Source organism: Schistocerca nitens, chromosome 1 (genome assembly GCF_023898315.1).
Source record: "Schistocerca nitens isolate TAMUIC-IGC-003100 chromosome 1, iqSchNite1.1, whole genome shotgun sequence".
NCBI lineage: Eukaryota > Metazoa > Arthropoda > Insecta > Orthoptera > Acrididae > Schistocerca > Schistocerca nitens.
The window spans coordinates 793677037-793702966 of record NC_064614.1 but is presented as its reverse complement, the minus strand read 5'-3'; the positions used below and the strand labels follow the sequence as shown (position 1 = coordinate 793702966).

Sequence of the window (25930 nt, the reverse complement as noted above, 5' to 3'; positions counted from 1 at the left end):
TCGGCCACCATTGACCAGACGTTTTCAGTTGGTGAGAGATCTGGAGAATGTGCTGGCCAGGGCAGAAGTCGAACATTTTCTGTATCCAGAAAGGCCCGTACAGGACCTGCAACATGCGGTTGTGCATTACCCTGCTGAAATGTAGAGTTTCGCAGGGATCGAATGAAGGGTAGAGCCACGGGTCGTAACACGTCTGAAATGTAACGTCCACTGTTCAAAGTGCCGTCAATGCGAACAAGAGGTGACCGAGACGTGTAAGCATGGCGCCCCATACCATCACGCCGGGTGATACGCCAGTATGGCTATGACGAATACACGCTTCCAATGTGCGTTCACCGCGATGTCGCCAAACACGGATGCGACCATCATGCTGCTGTAAACAGAACCTGGATTCTTCCGAAAAAATGACGTTTTGCCATTCGTGCACCCAGGTTCGTCGTTGAGTACACCATCGCATGTGCTCCGGTCTGTGATGCAGCGTCAAGTATAACCGCAGCCATGGTCTCCGAGCTGATAGTCCATGCTGCTGCAAACGTCGTCGAACTGTTCGTGAAGATGGTTGTTGCCTTGCAAACGTCCCCATCTGTTGACTCAGGGATCGAGACGTGGCTGCACGATCTGTTACAGCCGTGCAGATAAGATGCCTGTCATCTCGACTGCTAGTGATACGAGGCCGTTGGGATCCAGCACGGCGTTCCGTATTACCCTCCTGAACCCACCGATTTCATATTCCGCTAACAGTCATTGGATCTCGACCAACGGGAGCAGCAATGTCGCGATACGATAAACCGCAATCGCGATTACAATCCGACCTTTATCAAAGTCGGCAACGTGATGGTACGCATTTCTCCTCCTTACACGAGGCATCACAACAACGTTTCACCAGGCTACGCCGGTCCACTGCTGTTTGTGTATGAGAAATCGGTTGGAAACTATCCTCATGTCAGCACGTTGTAGGTGTCGCCACCGGCGCCAACCTTGTGTGAATGCTCTGAAAAGCTAATCATTTGCATATCACAGAATCATCTTCCTGACGGTTAAATTTCGCGCCTGTAGCACGTCATCTTCGTGGTGTAGCAATTTTAATGGCCAGTAGTGCGTATAACATTTTTGTATCTTTGTAGATGTTTGACAATGGCGCACAGACTAAAATTGCAGTACCACAATAAAAATACAGCCGAAAGCGAAAACTGATGCAATTTTAAGAATCTGTAGACGCATTACATGAAGTTAGTGCCTACTGACTGTGTTTGCCTGGAACAGCACTCCTTGACACTGTGTCGCGAGAAAATCTCCGCACCTCTTGGCGAAGGAGTTGGGCCGCATCCTGTTCGGCTACCCACGATGTGGTACCAGTCTACCTCGCTATATCTCACTTCTTCCCCGTACTGGGTTCTATTGTCAATACAATAGCCTTGACAAGATCTGACCGCGTCTCAGCCACGTGACGTGTTTGACTGTGTTATTCCCTGAGGGACAAGAACTACGTCTCTCCCACACAGCAATTATCTCTAATTCAGGTGCTCGTTAGTGTATAAAAACATAAAGAATTTTTTTTAGTGATAAGTGCTGTACTTTATATTACATGAACAGATAGTTATCCGACTTAATCAAATTAGTGACTGAAGCCACATGTACGAATTTATGTGTAGATACGGTCTGAGCTACGAAGAAATCGAGAAGGGTCTGCCACTGATCGACACATCCAAGACGCTGATCCGCGAGGTGTGTCCACCATTCCTGTCCAACGTGGAGTGCAGACCCGGAAAGTACCGCCGCTTTGACGGTCTCTGTACCAACTTGCAGCATCCAACCTGGGGTGCTATCATGACTCCTTTCAGCAGGTAAGTCTGAACATACTGTACTACTCCAGCGAAGGGTACTCGTGGAACATATTATGAAAATTGAAGGAGGATTGGGTAGAAAGGAAAGGAAAGGGACTCTCGATATCAAATGCATCACGAATTTGTGCGGCATAAGCGGCGACGAGTGAAAATATGTCCTTGTCCTCCATGCTGGCTACTTGGACGCTCCCGCAGGAGGTCGGACGTAATTGCACATGCGCACTGAATGAGATGGATCTATTGCCCATCGAGGCGAATCAGCTATATGAATGCGTGGGTTCTGTTCTTTCGGAGAAGTCCGGTGACGCTAGGAGGGAGTGTGGGTCGGCTGAGAGGCGTGCCGAGGCAGTCCGCGCAGTTGTCATTAACACTGTGTCCGGGTGGCACAGTGGGTAACGCAAATGCCTACTATGCAGGAGATCCCCGGTTCGAATCTAGGTGCGGCACACGCTTTTCACTCATCGCCGCTGATGTCGCATGAAGTCCTGGTGCAGCTGACGTCAACAATCCTTTCCCTTTCCTTTCCCCTCTACCACCTCCTCATTCAATTTACATAACATGTATCCCACTTGCGGATTCCGCATAGTGTCTGTTCTTTCGCACATTAAGCATGAAAGATATTGTGCAATATGTAAACATAAGATTCAATCCATTACAATATTGTACTTAGAAAGATGTACGTTAAGTCGATAACATATTAGGCAGCTCTTTTCCAACTGTGGACAGAACATTATTAATAAAGCCCAGAGTATTGAGGAATATTAATGACTGTCTTCTGAAACGATTGACGGTAATCGTAAATAATCGGCACTACTTCACAGGTGCGTGACGTAACAGGTTTACTGATGAACTCATTCATTTTTGCTGTTGCTCGACCTATATCCAGCAGTGGATCGATCGTGGGAGATGTTGATTTACTTTAAATACGGTTTATGTGGTCTCTAATCGCGTACCAGCTACAGATTTTAATGGAACATGCTTTGGTACGATCTCTGTTTTGCTTACTGAGGGCAGATATTTGTCTTTTGTAGGAAACAGCTTCATTAGTTTCACTAAATGCTCAGGAATATTTGTTATCGTGGATTTCACTATTAATTTCAACGGGTGGTGTTTGAACCTTGAAACGGTGACACTGACCACCTTAAACGGCAATCGATGCTAATGTTAAACCTCTGCGAGGAATTTTTGAGAAAGTTGAGACCGTGAGAAAAACTAATGGGAACAGAACAATCAGACTGGGATTCGTTTCCGAAACACTTCAGCAGAGTGTCACCAACAGTAAGCAGATGGGTCAGGAACAGACGTTCTCCCAGCACAAAAGCAAGTTGTAATATTATGTATTAATATCGGTCGCCAGCCTAATTAAGCATTCTTGTGTCAACCAATGTAATAAATCAGAAGGCAGTGCTAAGGCTAACCTAACCTTCCTTGACACACACACTAGACTCTTCCTTTATATCTGTTCACACTACAACACAGTAACCTAACCTTGCAGATAATTGTACTATTAACTGGAAAGTTAGACAAACAAACGATCAATGAGACAGCAAACAGTAACATAAGCCTCTCACAATACGTACCTTAAACGAACTAAATGCAGCAGTTTATAGAACCAGTCACCAACACACATGAAACTAACAGCAATACTAAACGTGGAACAGCATGAAATGATTCTTACTTAAATCAGGGGGTCTATTAATGATCGCACTCTATAACATCATTGCTGAGTACAGAGTCTCTATGCACGTGCATTAACCAACTAGCAATAGAATAGCTAACACAGTAAAAATTTCTTTCTTAAGCTCAGTTTGAAGCGATTAAACAGAATGCATATCTAACTACACTGGCTCTAAAGGAGCCTTTGCTTTGTTTCATTTACTAACTAGCCTTAAACTTTCATGGTTTGTAGAACCATGCTCATTAACAAAACTACACAAGTATGTATGAGAAATGGTAAGTATTCTCATCAATAATTATTAATTAAGTAAAGCACAACAAATTATAACTCTTTAAATAACAAATGTACTTTCATAAGCACTCTTTAAACCTATTCAAAATATAGTTGGCAGTGCAAATGCCAACACAACATTGAAATTAAGTTCAAACACTTTCTCATAAAATGAACTCTGATGAAACTTTGTAATTCTGATCAAAGAGCATGAATGCAATAATTAATAATCTTTTTCACCTGAGATCAATATTATTGTTCTTTTAAGTAACAAATTTACTATTTTCAGACTGCTTTTCAAGTAAGGCAAATTATTTAAGAAAATGACTGCAGATTGATTTAAAAATGCAACTATAAAACTGAACTTCAAACACTGTAACTCCACACATTAGAAAGCAATCACAACTATTTTTACAGCTGCCGAATAAGTCTTTCCATAATAAATTAGGACACTCCGAATTAAATTCACTAGGATAGGATTCCTGTCCAGGTTTGAGATTTGGGGTTGTATGTTTTGTATTGAATGTTAACCGAGGACCCAGAAACGACGGAGAGGCTCCATCCCCGCCGCAGCCGCAGTGGTCCACAACCCCACGACGACTACCGCAGTCCACTTCACCCCTCCGCCGCCCCACACCGAACCCAGGGTTATTGTGCGGTTCGGCCCCCGGTGGACCCCCCAGGGAACGTCTCACACTAGACGAGTGTAACCCCTATGTTTGCGTGGTAGAGTAATGGTGGTGTACACGTACGTGGAGAACTTGTTTACGCAGCAATCGCCGACATAGCGTAACTGAGGCGGAATAAGGGAAACCAGCCCGCATTCGCCCAGGCAGATGGAAAACCGCCTAAAAACCATCCACAGACTGGCCGGTTCACCGGACCTCGACACAAATCCGCCGGGCGGATTCGTGCCAGCGACCAGGCGCTCCTTCCCGCACGGAAAGCCGTGCGTTAGACCGCACGGCCAATCGGGCGGGCTGAGATTTGGGATAATTGCGGGTGTAAAATAGAGTTTTTAGTAACACCACGATTATGATCAAAAACAACCTAATTTCACAAAGACCTGGTCCGTTTACAGAGCGCCAAACATAAACAATTTAGTGGAAGGCCCGTGGCACTGGTGGCGTAATTTGCAGTGGCTGTTAACATGGCGGCGATGCAGTCATGGGAGTACTGTTGGCCTCGCTCTGTTACAGATCTTCTTGGCGTTGGAATTATATTTTTACAAGGCTAAAAACCATACCATGATAAAAGTACCACCAAATTCAGCAAATACTGGTCTGGCCTCAAAACTCCAAGATATGAGCCACAATGATCCGCTACTGCTAGCGAGATGTTAACCACAGCACTGCTCAGCCCAGGCTCCTCACCACTCACAAAGGACGAGTTGCCACTTGCTCGCCAGTCACACCTTTCTACTCCACCAGGCTACTTCCGTACAAGAAATTCACATACCTGAAATGCGTGTACATAGTCAAAGAATTTCCATCACAGATACAATACTCTACATAAGCAATACTACAACTTGACATAAAAATGTCGATACAGATACAAAATAGGGTGTTACAACCTGAGTTCTTCCTTTGTTCATATCAATACTGACCATCTTCCACCAGCACAGGTGTTTCTTTAATTGAATTTTTTTCCTAATTTTTTCAAAAGTAATGTTTTCTTCAGTTTGTTAGCATAATGATGTTGATGTAAATTAATTTTTGCAGCATAAGAAAACTGACGATTTTGTGTGATGGGCCTTGTGTGGTAAGGTTAAGTTTGCTACTGCTTAGTCTTCGTGTGTATTTACGTGAATTTCATCGCAATATTTGAAGCTGTTACTCTACGTATGGCATAGGAACCTTTGTGCAGCCAAACCAGTATGTTTAGAAAAAGTGAAAATATTGTGAGCACGGACTTCGCCACTGAATGGTACAAACGATTCTACGCAGAAGGAACCCCAATTTTTACAACATTTTTCAAATAGAATCTTAATAACAGAATTTATTAATTTTGGTTGGAAGGGTCTGACATCGACGTCAGTTACTCTGTAGTTCAGCGTGTGTGGCTCAGTGGTGATGGAAAATGGATTGTCTCTTCTAGTCACTATTGCGCGTGTCATTATTCTAATGCCAGTGCAGGATTATTCTCCTCTTTGTGCGGTCGCCCGGTTTTCATGTCCTTACCTCTGAAGTCATTCACATTGGTTTCCCCCAGAAATTTTATTTAAGCATGGTTGTTATGCAAGTAAACGAGTGTAAAATTTTACCGTTGGTTTGATATCAGTTCATGTGTTTCATGTGAGTTGTTGACCATTAAAATAAATCACCAGTTTTAATCAGACTATCTTTCCCTTGCCGTACACTCCCACATCCTATAGTCGTTTCCCCGTAAGATATAGAAATAAAGTCCTATTAGATTCAAAATAACATTTAATAGGATTTTAAGTGTAATGGGTGTTTATGTGACATGCACTATGTCTCCCTGTGGTCGATCCGTATCATACGGACTTACCTGTTGCGCAGTAAAATATCAAGATTTTGATGAATGTAAATCGTCTTGAATTGTAGACATTGCACACGCGGTGGACAAGAGTGAGGTCAAAATTACGTAAATTACTTGCGCCCTCCCTTCGTTACTCTAGGGCAAGTACCATCGTCCAAGTCTATACACAGATAGCGTAACTACTCAAGCCTAGGCAGACTTCAGGGATTAATTACCCTTTAAGGCGACGACAGAATTAAACAAAGGTAGTACCCTTAGACTGCAGAGTTTAAACCAAATCCCAGATAGTTAACATGTACACAATGTAGTAGTAATCTTTCAAAGGTTTATGAGGATACCGAATGTGTAATTCAGTATGTAAAGGGATATGAAAATGTAATAACCGTACTCGATTGGAACGCTGTAGTAGGAGAAGGAACAGAAGACAAGTGACGGCAGTGTATGGGCTTGATAGCGAGAGAGAAGTACTACTTCTGTTCATCCATAAACTGTGCTACCTCGGAAGCAAAATAACAAGTGCGAAGCAAGGTGCACTTAAAAAAGCAGACTAGTACAAGCAAACGCCATACTCCTGGCCAAAAGTATCAAACATGAATATTAATTTGGGAAAGAGATTATGAAGTACAGCTTTATATGGAAGTTAATCATGTGGACTGTGCGAAAACCGCAAAAAAAAGAGAATCGGAGCGTATAATGCATAGTGCTTCAGAAGGACGTTGAGAATTTGATAGATTCTACAGATCTGAAATGAGATGGAAACGGAGAGAAGACGTACATGTCGGAAACATTGATAAGAAGAAGCGACAGGACGATAGGACATCTGTTAAGACATCAGCGAGTAGCTGTCATGGTAGTGGAGCTAGCTGTAGAGGATGAAAATTGTAGAAGACAGAGATTGGAATACAATCAACAAATAATTGAGGACGCTGCATGCAAGTGCTACTCTGAGATGAAGCGATTGGCATAGAAGAGGAATTCGTGGCTGAAGAGTCATACCATTGACGGCCCAAAATAAATTTACAATGTTGACGTTGATGGTACTATAAATTTTTAAGTATCCACCCATAGCAATAAGAATCCATGCCCTGAGAAGGGCGCTGTGAACAAGCCTGAGACGTTGGCGTTTTTGTATTTTAACTAATTTATATGCTGAGGCAACAGCACTCTCAAACGGATATTGAAGAAAGTCATGATACATGTGACTTATTTTTTAATTATTTCATTATTTTTTGACGTTTTGTTCTATGACGGAGTAATGGTTTACTAACGTAAATGGCTAAACATTCTGCTGTGTTCTCTGCGTCAGAATAAATCGGTAAAAATCTTCCCTGCGAAAGTAATATTCTAAATCAAACGCACCATCACATGCAGCTACTTCTAAATTGAGTCGAGCCCGATAACTATAGCTCCACGCCCGCAACGAGGCGCACCGCGTATACGCGAGAAATTACGATGCCACACTGAAGGACAGGATCACAGAGAGCTCAACATGTCACAATATATGAAGACGCAAACGCCGCAGTAACAATCTTCTCAATAAACTTAGACAAAATCAGTGAGATTAATTCCTCGGGATCAAGCTGGCTGTTTACTTTCCAATGATGCGCTGCTGGTTGCTACGAGCTCTGTGTGGACAAGTATTGACGACCATAAAAATCCGGATATGTGAGAGTAGGGCTCGCACACTGAGGGCTCCGTAAAAACTTAATCAAGTATGTAGACAGTTCATCCATAACAGGAACCGACAACCTCTACGGTTTTTGCCAGTTACCGATACTGGCAAAATATCGGTCCCAAGAATTACAAGCCATCCGAGAATGACAAAAAAGAAATTTCTTTGGGTGATATAATCAATTTTGAAAATTTTCAGATTTTTCCTTTATTTGTATTGTGAAACCTTGCTTTTTGCAAACTTAATTATTTTAGGTCAACTATAGGTTTTGATGAGTGAGCGAACAGTCTGTGGGTATAAGTGTAGATATTTTTATTGATAACAGAGACTGAGGACAATGTACTGAACAACATTACATCAGTATTTAAGTCATTTGCTGACTAGTAATTATATCCATTGAAAGTGATATTTTTAGGTCGGTTAGTACCTACAGTATATGTGACAAGAGCAAGCCATTAACGCTAATTTTCCCCAGCGCAGCAGGTCAGGTGTTGAAGTACAGACGGTGGACGCAAAACGGTTAGTCTATACTGACAAGCGTAGCCCACTTAGTGGTTCAGTCACGGCCGTGCAGAAAATGTCAGATTGTACAGTTTGTGACGTGTTTGTGGAAAGACTGTCGACGTAGAGAAAAACCACCGACACTCTGGTATGATCATATATCAACGTATCACATATGAAAATATGTGCACTTATTCCCGTTACACACTACTTTTACCTTAGCAGATGTTCCCTTTTATCAGTAGTTGCATGTTTTCACATGCCATAAACTTATATCCTATCACTCTTCTTCCGATAGACTACTCCTTTCGAAACCTTGGCTATAGTTCATTTACACGTTGCCCTCAGGCTCCCTGGGCTGCTTCTTCCTGATCGAGACCACTTCAGCAAACAGTACGGCTATCATTATTCTTCCATCCGTCGGACAACAATGTGCATTAAATGTATTCTATTTCGGAAACCATTCGGAATAGAACGTTTATCCATATGAAGTTTTTTGCTTCAGATGATTGTTACTGTCATATCCCCGAATATTGACCATACCTCCTGGGACACCTTGTATAGGTCAAGATAAAGCATAGAAGTATCAGCTTATGCTGCGATTTGATATCATCTGATACTTCATTTGCATAGCTAGCAGCAGCTAGTCACTGACTAGGTTTTTCTTAATACGGTGATTACTTTCAAGCAATTAAATCTTCTTCTTTGTTGCGAAACTTCACTTCAAGCTCGTCAGTTTGATACACCACATTTCAGTTGTAACACTCCCTGTTATTCTATTATTGCCCGTTCGTTTCGGGATCTGAATAGCAGACCAAATAAGTATTAATTAATGTGACCGTGTACCTAATGGGGCTGGCAATCGGAATGGACTGCTACGGAGATGTTACATTCCATTCTGTCCTTCTCAAATGCTGTAATAATGAAATGTCTGGTGGCAAGAGAACGACAACACAGCTTCACTGATCAAGACCTATATTCACATCAGAAACACAAAAATGAGACAGCCACTGCCTTCGTCATACACTGTTAATAACGGCTAATCTCAGCACTGGCTCCCTCACTATTCATTATCGTCACACGCAAATTACAATCACTGGAATCCAACACTGTAATCCAAATAATGCCGGCGCGGTAGACGCGGAATCTCAATAACGGCACACAAATATCGCTGATCACACTTGTAATTAAACTTCTTCACTTTCCCGTATAATACTAACACAAAGGGGTTAAACCGCGGCGATGGCCACTCCCTTTGTCGGTAATTCTTGTATTATTACTACCGCTGGCTTCCGCACAGCTAGGCCCGCCACGCGGGAACCTATACAACACACTCACTCAACTCTACTCTCGCTCTCGCGACCCGACACACACTAATCGATAGTTGCCCTGTCGACCTGTGTGAGTGCAAACTTAGTAGTAAGGGCCTGCGGACCCCTTACATCCCCGCCCTCGAAAACTTCTTTAGAGCCGCAGGCGAAAAAGAATGGGCAAGGGAATTAAACATTGCTACTTTTGAACAAAACACACAGTGTAAATAATTAATGAAATTACAATTCACTAAATAATCCCTCGACTCCGGTAGTGGGCTGCCTCCACAATAATTTTTACAAAAGGTTATTACATCACATAAATATGGTATTGTCCAAATTACAATTTTTATCAAGCAGCAATAGTCCTCTATAGTCCAATATTGAATGAAACACACAACATATACACTCAAAAATTATTACTTAAACACATGACATATGAATTACTATACTACAAAATAGTTATTACAGGTTTTATACCTATTCTCAGATAATCTTCGATATGAAATATGCAATTCTAATTGTAATACATCACAAAACACAATGTAAATAAACCTTTCCCTTTTTCAAATGTTTCGTTTAACAACTAAATGTTCTAAACATGTCCTAGTAGGTTTATTCGGGTCCTGGTAGCCCTCACTTTTGACCGGACCTCACCTGGAGTGTCATTCAGTTTTTTTCGGTTCCTCCACCTCTTCCTCTACAATCAGATGAATGATTAAAATGATTCCTTGGGTCATTACTTCCCTCTTCTATATGCACTGTGTCATTCATTCGCCTATCCCATCTTCTCTCATGATCTCTTGGTTCTTCACTCCTTCTCCAATCATTTCTCCATTGACGTTCACCGCCATGGTTCCTGTACCTATGACCACCACCTCTTCCTCTATAATTAGACGAATTACCAAAATGATTCCTTGGGCCATTACTTCCTTCTCGGTTTCGATCATTAGCTTGATGGTGTTCCTGTGATCGAACAGATTCCAACTGGTCCAGTATCTCCATCAAGGCCTCCCTATTTTTAATTAGGCTCCCAGATACAGTTTCTTGCATTTTCTGATTCAATCTTCTTTTTATCGCTGATATCATTACGTCATCAGTCAGGGGTTGTTCCAAGGTCTCGTTCAATTCCCACAAATGTTCGGCAAACTCTCTCAACGTTCCTCTCCATGTACTAAGTGACTTGCGGTGGAGTAGGTCCTCAATTGCTGCACACTGATGACTTTTGGACCAGTATTTCTTCAAGAATTCCTCTTCAAACTGATCATAACTAGTAGTCCCTTCCTTCTTCCTGACTCCCCAAGTGAAGGCCTCACCTTCCATTCTATCTATTGCAAATTGAATCTTGTCTGAGTCCTTAAGATGTGCTGGGAAAACTCCTTTTAGCCATTTCATAAATATCATTGGGTGCAACCCTCCTTTCGGTCTAAATTTCTGCCCTGTATTATTTTGGACGTACCGATTATCACTGCCCATCAAGGTAACGACCTTACCTTCCCCAACGGTTAAAGTGGCATTGCTAATTCGTTTATCAATTTCTTCTGTCTTGCTCTCCAATTGCTGCACTCCCTGTTGTAACTGCCTGACCTCCATTTCAACCCTCTTGTTATCCTCTTGTAGTGGTTTAATAAAAAAAAATGAAAAATGGGAGAAGAGAGACCGTGAAAAAAGGGAAAGAAAGAAAGAAAGAAATGCAGATCGGACTTCGTATCACAGAAAATCTATTGTTGGGGTGGTCCTTGTGGCGTTTTTGAGCAAAAGTTAAACCAATTTCCACTACAAAATTTTTGAAAAGGAACAGAGAATAACAGAATGTAACTGACAGGGGGAAGTGGCGTAGATAAATCATCCTTTACCAGGTTAACTTGTCTTCTTTCTTGCGGCGTCTCCTTCATTTCTGGGTGAAAAGTCGGCTCCGAAATCTTGCAGTAAGTTTCATTGTCCAGGAATTTATAATGTGCAAAAAAACGTCTTGCTCTTAAACACAATTTATTTTAGTTGCTTCTCTCCATCCTCCGAATTTCATAATAACTTCCACAATGTCTACACATTAATAAGTTTATTCGTCTTAATCAGCTCACGTCTGCCTTAAGCTACTGCTATCAAGAGACAATTGAAAACGGATAGAAAAAACAAAAAAAGGTTACAATTTTGGTATTTTCTCTCTGCCGTCGAGCGCTCATACTGCTGCGACGGGATATTGATATCTGAGGGGACGAATGTAGCGCGGCGAAATTCAAAGTCCCGCTACATCGCCCCCTCGACTGTCACGCTAAAACATTTAGCGTGGCAGGCTAGCAAACAATAGAATAGATATACCTAAATGTCAATTATACATATTTTCTTAGGAAAGGCCACGTGCATTCATAGGGGATTATCTTACTTTCTAAATCTATATACTAAATACAATTATTACAGTTTGGATCCTTTGTACACAATTAATAAATATATTTACATACAGTTTGTTTGAAAAAGCTGCTCGCCAGCGCAGTTAATGTTGTGTGCTCCCAGCGTTGGTTTCCCAATGCATCTCTGGCAGCACGTAGTCTTTGCGCACGCGCAGTAGCATCACTGAATTTCGCGTGCGGCAGTTTCAAAATTGCTGTGTTATGACAGTCTTGAACAGTATTCACTTTCACAAAGTGTTCATTACAAGTTGTTATTCCAGCATAAATGGCGTGTTAAGTCCGGTGACACCATAAGATTGAGCGTGTGCGTGATCTGAAGCAATGTCTATGTCTTCTGTTACGACACAACACTCCAGGTCCTTGTGCGTTTTCATGACTATTGTTCCCGGGGCATATATGGTCGATGTAGTTTTTAGCCTCCACATCGCCTACGACAGGTGCTGAGTTTATTGTCTCCAAAGCATCTGAAGGCCGGCCAGGAACAACGGCGTCGATGTTCGCAAAGGTAGGTGTTTCACCACATTGTTTACACTTGCCAACAAACGTTCATTTGCAGTGTGAAAATCCTCATTATCGTCGAAGTAAATTGCAGTTTATATCGATTTACAAACAGTTATTTGGTTTATGCAACATAAGTTTCATAAACAACACAAAATTCGTCGTTTATAACGTTCACTGTTTAACCCAGTTTGTAACACTTTTTTGCCATATTTACATTTTAACAAAGCTCACTTTGTCCAAGCATGTTTACATCGTTAATTCTGAAAGCTTACATTCCGTGGTCACATTTCAAAATATGTTGACAATATGCAAAGTTTTTATACATATACAAATACATATAAATTTACAAGAATATGCATGTGAAATATCTATACTAAAAAAAAATTATACTAAGTCCCATTGGCTTTCTTTTATTGGGGTATTAATTTTTTATTCAGGTTTGGGTGTGCCAAGGGATATAAGACTTAATATTTAAAAGCACGGGCTTTCCTTCATTTATTATTTACCTCTTTTTTTTTTTTTTTTTTTTTTTTTTTTTTTTTTTTTTTTTTTTTATTCCATATCTTGGCTAGTGGTTGACCAGGCTTGTAATGCCATTCTCAGTTTTCTTCATTTCTTTTAATTCATACCTGAAAGTTTACTGTCACACAATATATTCTTACATTCCACAAACAAACAACACCCAGCTGCAGGAGGTGGTAGGATAATGGAGAAAGAAAGAAAGAAAGACTGGAAGAAACTATTCACTACCTATAAACTACCAAATCCTACAGCTAATACATAAAAAAAGAGAACATGATACATTATAACGTTTGCATCACCTTCAAGGGGTGTGTGAAAGGAGGTACTTACAATTTACCAAATCATGGGTAAATGTAAGTGTCCTTACGTCAAGTCTGTGTAGTGTAACGTCATGACAGATTCTCTGTTTGTGTTCTGACTGTTCATATGACTAAGTGTATTATACCTTAACAAATCCTTGCATGAGTAAATCACATATCTGCTCAGTACTTCCTCGATATCTCCACTTCTTGTGGATACCGTCTATACAAATGGAAAATATATCTCTCAGAGATTGTCTCTCTCATAATGTGTATTATATAATAACATACCAAATTTCCTCTCAAGAGTTCAACCATGAACTTTCTTCTACTTTAGTGAAGGTTAAACATCATGTATGTGGTGTATATATATCATTTCTTTGTATAAAACATAAATAAAGAACATAGTATTATAATTGACAGTAAAATGTCTCTTTCTCAGTGTCCGTTGCTCGATGTCGGCTGCACGGGTGGCCACTGCTCCTTTTTACTTACCTTGCATTGCCTGAAAAAGTGGAGGTGTTGTACGAATCGCAAAACGGCCTTAATAACTCTATCTTTTGCTTCCTCAGGGTTTTCTGTCTTGTGTAAAAAAAAAAAATTTTCTATACAAATGTATTCACATGAGGGCTGTGTAAAAACTGTATTTCAACTTAAGTTCCTTAAAATATCATTCTCCTTATCTGAGCACTAACTAGAAATGTTTTCTTCCACACACTGGCTTAACAAAACTTAACGAAAGGTTACCAAGTTACACTTCTGCAATAAATTAAGGCTAACGTGTTTCCAAGTTACATTCTTATTAAACTTCTTTCCACAGCTGTAATCATCATTATGTTCACTCTGCTTTTCTTGCATTCATTCATTTTCGAGGGCACTGTAAAGAGATTCACCTTTAACGCCTTGTACTCACGTGTTTTAACTCATCACAAATGTATTCTCTCAAACTGAAATTCTTATGTAATCTTAAAGATTACTCACTTCTCCATGTAGCACAATATTACCAAAACATTCTCACTCATTCCTTACTCACATATTCATCATAATATATATATTCTTATACATTAAACATATTCCTCATCAAACATTAATATATCACATACGTGGGGCCATTTGGCACTTCCATTCTCATAAAACTCCAATATCATCTTCCTCAAATAATCTCTTGTCTCCATCAACAACTTCACAGTAACTTACCTTCTTATATTAACTTAAATATTAACTCATTCATTCTTACATCCTCATTCATTCTGCTACATACCTATGTCATTACTGATCTCATTGTAGTGCCTTGAAATAACTAACTAGTGGTTGATTCACCTTATAATTTACAATTAACAACCAATGTAACCTGCGTAGGTCTCATTCCTATACGAATATCTTTTCTCATTCAGTAAGTGTACTCACCTGGGTTTACCTTCTCTTCATAATTATGTGTACAAGTGTAACTGCAGTATATAATTTCCATAAATGAATGTTTGTGTTTTTAGGCTGAATAACTTAATGTGTCGTGTATTCAATACAAATATTTATGATCTCGTTTTCACAGCAACTTGCTCATGTTCAACTTAGTTATCATTATATTATGTTGTTTTAGTGCACAAAGGGTTTCAAATGTCTGTGGGGATGCAGCCCCCTCGGCTTGTGAGATAGCGGGTATTCTAGGGAGTAACAACCTGGGTGAGGTATGCTTGCTATTCTGAAAGGACCTGAATATAATAGCTGCCATTTTCTGTTCAGTTGTTTTAACTTTGTAGACTTGGGATGTGAACGCAAAAGAACAAGGTCATCAACCTGATAGGTTTGTGTATTTGTAACATATCTGTCATACTTCTCTTTCCTGATCTTGGCTTTATTGCACAACGTAGTGTATGCCTGTCTTACTTTCTCTTCCAAAGGTGTGTGTGTTGTGGATGCGGTTAGCTTTGGAATGGGCATAGCCCACTTGTTCTGTTCAGGTTTGTTTAATAATAATTCCTGTGGTGGGTATCCTGTTGAGGCATGAGGCAAGTTGTTTACTATCTGCTCAAAGGGTGCTAAAAATTCGATCCACTTTGTGTGTTTACGAGGTGAATGTATTCTCATAAATTGACCAAACTCTCTAAAAATCCTTTCTACAGGGTTCCCTTCTGGGTGAAATGCTGATGTAAGAATATGTTTGATGTTATGTGTGGCAACAAAAGATTTCCATTTTCTTCCCGTAAAATAGGGTGCGTTATCCGTGATAATGCTGTGGGGTTTGCCAAACCTTGTAAAGTAACTGTTAGTCAAACGTCTAGTAATAGCAGATGCGTTGACAGTGCGGATAGCAAACAATTTTAAGTATTTTGAGAAGACATCAAATACAGCAACGATGTATTTCACACCTCCACGAGCTCTGGGATAAGGTCCGGCGATATCCAACGATACTATCTCCAAAGGTCGGGTTGGTACAATAGGATGTAATTCATTCAAAGATGATCGGTTGGAAAATTTTGCTTTTTGGCAGATGATACATTTACGAACAATTTGCAACACTCTCCGACGCAGATTGGGAAAGTAACAGTACTGTACTATTTTATCAGTGCATTTGGTGACTCCGTAGTGTCCCCAAGTTTTGTGTGTGAACAGAATAAAATCGTCAACATGCGCGTCGGGTAGACAAACACACCAATGGTGCGAGTCTGGGGTACGCCTATGAAAAAGTACATTTTTGTGTATCGTGTAATATTTTTGTAAATGTGAAGAAGGATCTGTACGTAATTTCTTTTTGATATTTGACCACCTGGGGTCGCTGTCCTGAAGTGAAGCAAAGTTCTTGCACATATTGCGGTAGTATGGGGCGTATGTACCATCATACATAAGTAAGATGTTAAAGTCTGATGTTTGCTCGGAAAGTTCCGAAAAATCCTGTATGCCTTGGGGCAAACGGGACAGGGCATCGGCTACTACGTTTGATTTACCTTTAATGTAAATAATTTCGAAGCTGTATTCTTGGAGTGAAAGGCACCACCGGGTGAGCCGTGAATGAAGCAATTTGCATGATAGTAAGAAAGAAAGGGCTTGGTGGTCTGTGTATATGCGAGTATGTTTACCCCAAAGAAAGTAGCGAAACTTACGGAATGCCCAAATAATGGCAAGAGCCTCCCGTTCCGTCACCGAGTACGACCTCTCGCACTCAGTGAGCGTGCGGCTCGCAAAACTTATCGGTTTGATGACAGATTGTCTTGATTCGGATTGAATTTGAAATAGAAAAGCTCCAAGGCCGTATGATGACGAATCCGTGGCTAGGCAGAAATCTGACGTCATGTCAGGGTGGCAGAGGAGGGGTGCGTTCACCAATGCATCTTTAATAGCCTGAAAATCAGCTTGGCAAAACTCTGTCCATCTCCAAATTGCGTTCTTTTTCAGTAAAGTTAGCAGGTGAGAGCTGTTCAGAAGCTGTTTTGAAACAAACTTCCGAAAGAAAGAAGATAAACCTAAGAATGCTTTCAACTGTTTGCGGTTTTGTGGAGGAGGGAAATTACGAATAGCATCAATCTTCTTAGAATCGGGACGAATACCTTCCGGCGAGACAATATGGCCTAAAAACTTGATTTCACGCCTTCCTACTTTGGACTTAGAAAGATTTACTGTGACTCCAGCTTGTGAAAATTTAAATAAAATTTGCTGTAACAGATCAATATGTTCCTCCCACGTATTTGTTGCCACGACAATATCATCGACGTACGCCGTGACGCGTGACAACAAACACGGGCCGAGAACGGCGTCAAGCGCCTCGATGAACACGCCCGCGCTTACGCGCAAACCAAAAGGCAACACACAAAACTGATAACTGCGTCCTTCACAAAGGAAAGCAGTGTATTTACGACTGTCATTGTGAAGGGACACCTGCCAGTACGATGAGCGGAGGTCAATATTAGTTAGGTATTGTACATTATAAAATTTTAGCAACTGTTCATCCAAGTTGACGGGTCTTGTGTTAACGGGTATAATAATTTTGTTGATTTCACGTGCGTCTAGCACCAATCTGACATTTCCATCTTGCTTGCCTACCGCCAGGATAGGACTGCAATAAGGGGAATGTGATTTTTCTATGACACCCCAGGTCAACATACGCTCGATTTCACGTAAAACTGCAGGTTTCTTCGCCCATGGAATATTATAATGTGTCCTACAATAAGTTTTATGTGGCTTAACATCCATTTTATAGCTATAACCTTTGATTACACCAGGCCTCTCACTGAAAACTTGTGCATAATCACATAATAATTTGTACAATTCTTCTTGCTGTTGTTTCGTTAAATAGTCAGATTCGACACATTTCTGATACAATAAATCCTGCTCAGTCTCCTGATAGTCTGAATCTTCAGGTGTTAAATTACATACACTAACTATGGTAGGATATATCAATTGAAATTGACTTACTTCGTAATGTTTTTGTCGTGGTTCAATCGTCTTGTTAAGTTCAACATTAATTAGTTGTTCTCCTACGGATAATTGACATATGCCATTACTTAAATCTATGATTGCTTTGTGTTCATTCAAGAAATCCATCCCTAGGATGCAGTGTACGATAAGCTTGTCTACAATAAGAAAATTACACTTGAACTGTGTATTGGAAAATGTGAAGTTAACAAGGGCTTGCATGCGTATGTTCTTAGATTTAGTACCTGTGGCACTAACCACGTGGCAATTCTGTACAGGTAATGTAGGTATGTTTATAATTTGTTTCAATTCATTATAGAATGCGGTTGACATCACACTTGCAGCAGCACCAGTATCGAATAAAATTTGTACATCATATTCGTTAAACTTAACCCATGCCGTAGCTTGTATGAATTCTTTTACACAACTGCCTGATTTAATGTTTATCTCGTCGGTTAATTCCTGTTCTGCTGTCATTTTGTCATCGTACCTGAGGAAACAAACCGTCTCAGCCATTGCGCTCTTACAACACCTCACGACCGAAGCACGAGCGCTTAGCTCGGTCGGCGACTGTTTTCCGTCGTCTGCTGTGTTTGGCCGGGTTCATTGACCAGCTCCACTATGTTTACATTCCGGCCGGTTGGCGCCCACGCGTCAGCTGATGGCGCGCCGCAATTGTTATTGCTACTTCGTGGCGGGGAGTGCATAACTGTACTAGGGAAGGGTGGCGGATTCCGTGGAGGGTTATGATTTGTCATGCGTGAATTTTGTGTGTTCCACATATTCTGTCGGTGATTGTTGGGATTGTTATTGTTTTGGTGGTAATTATGTCTGTTATATGTCATGTTCCTGTCAAAATAGCCCGGGTTGTACCGGTTATTCTCACGTCTCCTATTGTTGTTGCTGTTGTTGTACTGTCTGTAATTTTCATTTTGCTTGTAGTTACCATTTTGATATGGGTGATAGTTATTGTTGTTATTATTATTCCACGAATTTCTGCGGTTGTTCCTACCGTCATACACGTTTCCATTTGAATATGTTTCGCGCGCTGGCATCGTATTGTGTCGCGGCGCGGACGGATGGTTCCACCAACCACCGTCACTACGGTTCCTTTGGGGTGGGTGCTGATTTTGGTTACTAATATGAATAAAATTTGAATGGCGTGAATTGCCTCTGTAAACTACGTCCATTTGATCTAAGAAGTTTAAGAAAGTCTTAACGTCATTCTCCGGTACTCCTATTAATCTGTCTCTGTATGGAAAGGGTAAGTGGCTCTTTAAAGTGTCAATTATAGCTGGCAAGTCGGCTGGTTTGGACCAGTACAGTGTCTTGTCTAGGTACCTCTCAAAGTATTGTCTTAATGTCTCTTTTTTAGGGTCATAGGTCTCCGGGTTGCACACTTCTCTCCTTAGACTCTGTTGCTCATTTTCGGACCAGAATTCGTCCAAGAAGGCTTGTTCGAACTGATCAAACGTAAGGCACCGCCGTTTCATAGCGGCACCCCACTTAGCTGCTCGTCCTCTCATGAGATTGGTGACGTATCTGATTTTATCGACTTCTGACCAACTACGTGGAAAAACACCGTCAAATGATCTAATAAACACAATAGGGTGGACTTTGTGCTTGTCCTCACTGGAAAATGTCTGGAAATGCCCATGTCTTACAAACGTGTCATCGGCCATGCCGGTTGGCATAACTGTATTGACGTAGTTTGTGTCACTTGCTACTCTAGGTGTCGTGTCGTAATATTGCTCGTTTGGTGGAAAAGAAGGCGGCACATTGTAATTTTGATTGGAAATAGGTGATTCCACAATAGGTGTTCTGTCTGTGTCATTAGCCATAGTTTTAGCTGTTTTGTCGTTTCCTGACGATGCGTTTGCACCAATCGCCAAACACGGCACAACATTGTCTCGTAATTTTGTCACTTCGTCTTGTATGTGTTTTGTCTCGTCTGTAACATGTGTCTTTGTTTTTGAAAGTATGTCCTGTGTAATTGTTTCAAGTTTTTTGTCCAGATAGTCGTCACACAATTTACATTCATGTACAATTCTTTCGGCAATGTTGGTGTCGTTGTTTAGTGACGCGAGGTCCGCTCGGTCTTCTAATTTTTCTATCTTTTCTTTGAGGTGGGTTTGTTCAAGAACTACCATTGTGAGCTGTTGGGTAATATTTCCCACTTCTTCAGTCAGCTTTTCTTGGGTGGAGCTAGCTGAAGTGTGGGCCTGAGCTAACTCTTCCACACGAGTGTTCACTTCCTGCTGCACATTAACTATTTGAGTTAACTGATTCTCACATCGGTTGATGTTGTTTTTTGTTTCGTGTGTGAATGTAACCAAAGTTTCTTCCTGTTTAGTGACTCGATCGGACAGTGTCTCAAATCGCTGGCTGAGCTTTTGAGTGGTGTTATTTAATTCTGTCATCTGTTTTGTCGTTCGTTCAAAATTTTCGGTCATAGTACGGTTTAATACGTCAAATTTTTCGTCGCTTTTATCTAGCCTTTGTTTAAAGTCCTGACCAAGTGCGTCCAGTTTTGCGTCAATTTTCTGACTAACGTCTCGTTTCATGTCTGCAAATAACTCGAATAGTCGGTCCAGTTTGTCAGTCTCCTGTGTCCGATTTGTGTCACATTGCTGAATTTGTCTCATATTCGGTTCTGACATTGATGTTAACAATGGCGCTGACGGTCTAGTCTCGCGTCCATTACACATTTCGTCATTTAAAGTCGCCATCTGTGTATTATCACAAATGTTGCGAGTTTGAGGCAAAATCATTGCATTGATCTGTGAACTCGTCCATGGAGGGAAACGCGGACTTTCTTGTTGGTTGAAAGATGAATCTACTTCACTTAACTCATCTGCCGAAACTATCTCTACCTTACCGCGTTCCATTGTAATAGGATGTATAATAGTAAGTCAAAAAGGGAATAATACAAGTCTGATTAATAAAGATTTGACTCAAATTTGGGTTGAATATTTTCTCGTCAGTGTAAATGATTGCTCTATTGCAAACAATGGTTGAGAAAGATGCAGCAGGGCGGACAAAATTTTTCGTAACAAATGACTGTTTGGCGGTCAAATTTACGATCTTCATATGCAGCTACAACAATACTATAATTACCACAAACTACAATAGAGATAGATAATTTTGGAAAAATCTAGAAGAAAACTACAGGATGCGTGGAAAGGGAAAAATGGATTCTGCAGTTGGCTATTGAATGTTTGAATGAAACATAATTGTGTGACTCACCATTAAATTTTCTGTCCTGCAGCGGCTGGTCAATCACTTCTGCGTAAATCGTATTCGTCCAAATATGGATTTTCTTAATACATCTCCATCGGATAATCACCAAAAGGTCTCAAAATAACGGTTTTTGCATCAATATATGCCATGAAAAGAAAAACAGATTGAATTAGTTACGAAAATTCTTTACAATATTGTTGTATAATCATTTGCTTATGTACAATAAAGTTGGTGTTTTCGTTACCATTTAAACTTCAGGATTTTTTATTATTCTCTGTTGGGAAAAAATACAAAGTAAAGTTTCAAATTTGCTCAAAAACGACACATCCGAAAATTGCGTCCTGTCGCGGGAGCCAATTGTAGTGGTTTAATAAAAAAAATGAAAAATGGGAGAAGAGAGACCGTGAAAAAAGGGAAAGAAAGAAAGAAAGAAATGCAGATCGGACTTCGTATCACAGAAAATCTATTGTTGGGGTGGTCCTTGTGGCGTTTTTGAGCAAAAGTTAAACCAATTTCCACTACAAAATTTTTGAAAAGGAACAGAGAATAACAGAATGTAACTGACAGGGGGAAGTGGCGTAGATAAATCATCCTTTACCAGGTTAACTTGTCTTCTTTCTTGCGGCGTCTCCTTCATTTCTGGGTGAAAAGTCGGCTCCGAAATCTTGCAGTAAGTTTCATTGTCCAGGAATTTATAATGTGCAAAAAACCGTCTTGCTCTTAAACACAATTTATTTTAGTTGCTTCTCTCCATCCTCCGAATTTCATAATAACTTCCACAATGTCTACACATTAATAAGTTTATTCGTCTTAATCAGCTCACGTCTGCCTTAAGCTACTGCTATCAAGAGACAATTGAAAACGGATAGAAAAAACAAAAAAAGGTTACAATTTTGGTATTTTCTCTCTGCCGTCGAGCGCTCATACTGCTGCGACGGGATATTTATATCTGAGGGGACGAATGTAGCGCGGCGAAATTCAAAGTCCCGCTACACTCTTCTCGTTGCACGGCTATAGCATTTCTCAGATTGACAGCTAGTTGGTTTTGCCTATCTCCTATCCCCTTAACCGCATCATTGCATTGTTTCTGCATCTGCGTCACCTCGGCGATTCGATGATTGCAATTTGTTTCCAATTCGTTGATTCTTTCTCCCAATTCGGCTTTTGTTTCTACAATATCATCTTCTATCTTTTTGCTAACTTTCCTTCCACCTTCTCCACGTCTCCCTGGACTTGGTCTATACTCTTCTGCAGCTTATTCTCTCTCTCTCGTTGATATCCATTTTCAACTGTTCTTGTAGCTCCTGCATTTACTTCTTCAGATTACATTCCATCTTCATCTGCGATGTTTTGATCTCTTGTGCTATAGTTTCTTGTAAATCTTCCTTTAATGATTTGCGGAATATTTCTTCCCTTTCTCTAGCTTCTTGTGAACTCTTCTCTAATGATGCGTTAGTTTTCTTTATCAAGTCTACCAACATCGACCACTTATCTGCATCCTCTGAAACTGGCCTAGCTCTCGTCATTTGTCCCGGTGTCTCGGGATAATTAGTTGAATGCGCTAATGGGCTATCTAATGACACTCCATAATCACTGATTCCTGAATCATCTCTGTCTTCCTGTCCTACCCCTTTCCTCTCAACTACTGCCTCACAGACCTGCTTATCTTCAGTAGACATGTTTGGTTTATTTTTGATGCACAGGCAAGTAATATAATATAACCTCTAATAACCCAAAACACTCCTAATTATCATGAAACTAATCAAACAGTACCTGCAGTCTTTTCATTTAATCCCCAAAATGATACAACATGCATGAGTACTGAACATAACAACCCTCAAAACCTAATAACTTCAAATATCAATTTTCACATACACAGTTTATGTAAAATGTCCTAAACAAGATAAATCACACCACTCATAAAATCTATAAATGTAAAATCCCCAAAAACAATTACAATTTAGACAGTGCAGTGTGCATAAATAAGTATGCTATATTTCAGAGTATGCTTCGCAAACTTTTCGGAAATTACTGTAATTGGGTACTTTTCCTAATGTGAAATTCAGTTTACTAACGTTTATTTATCGCGAAGACTGCACACTGCAATTTAATGTTATGTCAACCAGTCATCCTCACTCACCATCTGACGTTACCGCGAGTCGCGATGTTTTGACGTTTGAAGTGGGCATGGCGCTGCACTGCTGCCGGAGCCGCGTGAGGTTGAAGATCTGCGGCGAGATGTCGTAGTTCTCCGTCGGCCGCTCCGTGGCGCTGCAGGCGGGTGTAGTTTGTAGTTCGGCCGCTAGATGCCGGGACGGCGCTCAGTGTAGTGTGTCTGTGCTTGAACTACTCCTTGCACAGGTAGTTGGGATGACGTGTGAAATCACCTTGCGGACCAAAGCTCTTTGGCGCAACTGCTACACGGGTCGGCGTGACGTCACTCAATAATTGCGTCGCCACAATACATTGTCGTCCGCATAACAGTTTATAGGTCCACATAAAACTGTCCGATTTTCACTGTTCAGAAGGCAATTTCGGTCAAAATACTACCACTAAACACTTCTTAAGAAACTTTCTTGACGAATTCTTGGCTCGTTTTGCTATTTTAATGTTCACACGTGTCTTTCTTTAGTGTTCACTTTTCACAGTTTTTCGCGCGGATTTACGCATTTGCACATTATAACACAGTTTATTGACACTATTGTTCTTATCTAATATGGCAAGAAAAAACAGTTTAGTCACAATCGTAAGATGCTATTACTTCGTATTGTTCAAAATGCACTGTTCGTTGTCGCGATTTTAAAGTTTATGCACTGTCCCGATCCAACATTGAAAAATATTTTCTTGCGTTAAGCACGGTAAAATTACCTATTGTCCTTTACTACTCGTCCGAAAATTGCACTTGTCCTTTCACGGTAAGCCAAGGGTGTAACACTCCCTGTTATTCTATTATTGCCCGTTCGTTTCGGGATCTGAATAGCAGCCCAAATAAGTATTAATTAATGTGACCGTGTACCTAATGGGGCTGGCAATCGGAATGGACTGCTACGGAGATGTTACATTCCATTCTGTCCTTCTCAAATGCTGTAATAATGAAATGTCTGGTGGCAAGAGAACGACAACACAGCTTCACTGATCAAGACCTATATTCACATCAGAAACACAAAAATAAGGAGACAGTCACTGCCTTCGTCATACACTGTTAATAACGGCTAATCTCAGCACAGGCTCCGTCACTATTCATTATCGTCACACACAAATTACAATCACTGGAATCCAACACTGTAATCCAAATAATGCCGGCGCGGTAGACGCGGAATCTCAATAACGGCACACAAATATCGCTGATCACACTTGTAATTAAACTTCTTCACTTTCCCGTATAATACTAACACAAAGGGGTTAAACCGCGGCGATGGCCACTCCCTTTGTCGGTAATTCTTGTATTATTACTACCGCTGGCTTCCGCACAGCTAGGCCCGCCACGAGGGAACCTATACAACACACTCACTCAACTCTACTCTCGCTCTCGCGACCCGACACACACTAATCGATAGTTGCCCTGTCGACCTGTGTGAGTGCAAACTTAGTAGTAAGGGCCTGCGGACCCCTTACACAGTGCTCAAGTCTGCAACTGGTTTCACCACATCCACCTTCATTCTTACATATTCATTCCTTAGTCAATCAAAGCGGTTCGGTATCTTGCGCCACCATAACTCGTCCATTTCGACAGCCTGAATCCCTCGCCACCTTTTGTCTGTCGTATAGTGACCAAGACTATGACCCACATACCACATGTCAGAATGTTTTAAACCACAGCACATTGCACTGCCACCTTTTCTTCTTCTGCATATGTACCGACTCCAAAAATAACATTTAGTGATCTAATAGCTCCCATCGCTTGACTTATACTGTGGAATACGTCCACTTCACACCGGCCAGTCTTGGCGATTAGTGAACATAGAAATTTCAATACTTCCACATTTATTACCCGGCCAAAATCTAAATCTAAATCCTCATCTCGTCATCTTCCAACAACAAAATATTCTGTTTTATCCATATTAACTGTTAGCACCCACAGTTTATAAGAATCCATTAACTTTCTCATTTGATTTATGGCATCATCCTTATCCAAAGACGTAAGTAGTTGATCGTTGGCATAACGTGATTAATGTGATTCGTAGAGTATCCATGTCGATGTAGATGTTTTGATTTAAATGCCTTTAAAGCTGCTAGGTAAGTCGAAAACTTGTTCCCTTGTTTTATATGCCTACACTGCTCAGTACGTACTGGCCTTTCTTGTGCTATGATAGGAGCACTTTCTCATTCTTGTTCGCAATGTTCACTCTACCATAATTTTGACATTAAACCACCACTGATTACTGATGACTGATTACGTATAGGTTCTTTTATTCTGTATCGCAACGGATAAAACTTTCACAAAACAACAGGATGACCATTAATTACATGTATTTGTCTACCTTCTTACAAAATTTGAACATATCTGCGCAAGTCTCATAGATAGAAATGACGCGTGTAAAAAAAAACTCACAAAAACTTTTTTTTGCATGAAGCTAGATTTTTGAAAGCGATTTTTTAATTTGATCATAAGAATTTATTTTTATATTTATTTGATTCACGTTAAACCGTTTCCGCGCATCCAGTTGATATAAAAACGAATTTTACGTGTTACATTTACCTCGACTCCAAACTATCGTATCTCGACAACGGATGAAGACGGCTGAATAAAAAAAAATCGTTTTGATTTTATCCACTTAT

At 40.6% G+C, this 25930-nt stretch overlaps 1 protein-coding gene across 1 annotated transcript in view; it reads left to right on the top strand.

Annotated features, from left to right (window-relative positions):
- Window positions 1-25930, top strand: part of LOC126262357 (peroxidase-like) — a 291332-nt gene that overhangs the window by 181089 nt on the left and 84313 nt on the right. The window contains exon 5 of the mRNA XM_049958941.1: window positions 1653-1844. Coding sequence (XP_049814898.1) covers window positions 1653-1844 — 192 coding nt within the window. The remainder of the gene's footprint in view (window positions 1-1652; window positions 1845-25930) is intronic.